This window comes from Hordeum vulgare, chromosome 4H, assembly GCF_904849725.1.
Source record: "Hordeum vulgare subsp. vulgare chromosome 4H, MorexV3_pseudomolecules_assembly, whole genome shotgun sequence".
NCBI lineage: Eukaryota > Viridiplantae > Streptophyta > Magnoliopsida > Poales > Poaceae > Hordeum > Hordeum vulgare.
In genome coordinates this window covers 61,237,882-61,239,259 of record NC_058521.1, presented here as the reverse complement: position 1 = coordinate 61,239,259, position 1,378 = coordinate 61,237,882, and the positions used below count along the sequence as shown (strand labels likewise).

The window sequence follows — 1,378 nt, the reverse complement described above, 5'->3', positions numbered from 1 at the left end:
CGTATCAACCAGAACACTGCACATGCACGTAAAAGTATCTCATCAAGGATCAATGGATCGATCCTGTCCACCCGGGCATCTCATCTCATGCTTTGGGAACCATCGGGACCGCCCGCGCACCAACCTGTCACGATAAAAAAGTAGTACTTTCTTACAAAACATCTCGATCTCACCTGCCTGCGCCATGCAGTTCTTATACACCATGAACCGGCGGGTAAGTCGGCAAGTACTTACGCGCCATGGCCATCCACCACAGCGTGCAGGTGATGGCACTGGCCTCTCTGGCGCTCGTCGCCGCGGTGGCTCCAGCCACGACGACGCACCTCCGGTTCTACATGCACGACATCGTGACGGCGGAGGCGCCGGGCGCGGCCACGGCGGTGCGCGTCGTCAGGGGCCTGACGCCGCTGCCCAACGACCCCACCAACCGCTTCGGGGACATGTACACCATCGACGACGCTCTCACGGAGGGGGCCGGCGCAGCGTCGCCGGTCATCGGGAGGGCGCAGGGTTTCTACCTCTTCGCGTCGCGGACGGACGCCGCACTGCTGCTCAGCGCCAACATGGTGTTCACGGCGGGGAAGCACAACGGGAGCGCCGTCGCCGTGTTCGCCAGGGACGCCATCCTCGACAGCGTCAGGGAGCTGCCGGTTGTCGGCGGCACCGGCGCCTTCCGCGGGGCTGCTGGCTACGGCCTGCTTCGGACGAATACTTTCAACGCCACCACGAACAACGCCGTGCTCCAGATCGACATGTACCTAAACGTGTAGGTGCCGCGCGCTCGTACGTTGATTTGTCTAGGTATTTGCATTTGCATGCATGCTTGGCAGACGTATATGTACTTTTCTTTTTGATAAAAGTTGCCGCTTTATATATTATTATAAACGTAAACAGAAATCTCGTCCGAAATGATATCCTTAATGCAATCTGGAGTATTAGAAGGGAGAGAAGGACCATAAAATCAGATTTTACACAGTTCATACTTCATTTTTTAGAACGAAGATGCCAAAGACATCCGACTTTAAATTAATAAAGCCACAACAGCATAGTAAAAACAAAGTCTGGAAACAACTGGCCGTTCAACATAAAAAAAAGAGAGTTACATAACACCTAGTCTATTACATCACATTCAGCAAGGAGCACACATGCTTCTACAAAGACATCCCGAGAGCTCTAGCGATACGATTAATATTGCGAACTTTTTGAATCATCATCTTGAGTCCCTTGGAGTCTTGACACCTCTACAATGGACCCCATGTCCTCACCCGCCGCCCCTTCCCTCGACGACCTCACCCACCGCCCCTCCGTCAATGACTTCACCCGCCGCCCCTCCCCCGACGACCTCACCCACAGCCCCGCTCCCCAGCCCATGCGCCCG

General features: G+C 55.0%; 1 protein-coding gene across 1 annotated transcript; it reads left to right on the top strand.

Moving 5' to 3' along the window:
* The first annotated feature begins 213 nt into the window (after positions 1 to 213).
* Positions 214 to 909, top strand: LOC123451201 (dirigent protein 21-like). Its single transcript, XM_045128207.1, has one exon. It carries the CDS (start codon positions 240 to 242, stop codon positions 768 to 770), a length of 531 nt encoding a protein of 176 aa, XP_044984142.1. The 5' UTR covers positions 214 to 239; the 3' UTR covers positions 771 to 909.
* The last annotated feature ends 469 nt before the right edge of the window (positions 910 to 1,378 follow it).

Coding starts and splice junctions, on each gene's coding strand:
- LOC123451201 (XM_045128207.1), top strand. CDS start 240: ATGGCCATCCACCACAGCGTGCAGGTGATGGCACTGGCCTCTCTGGCG.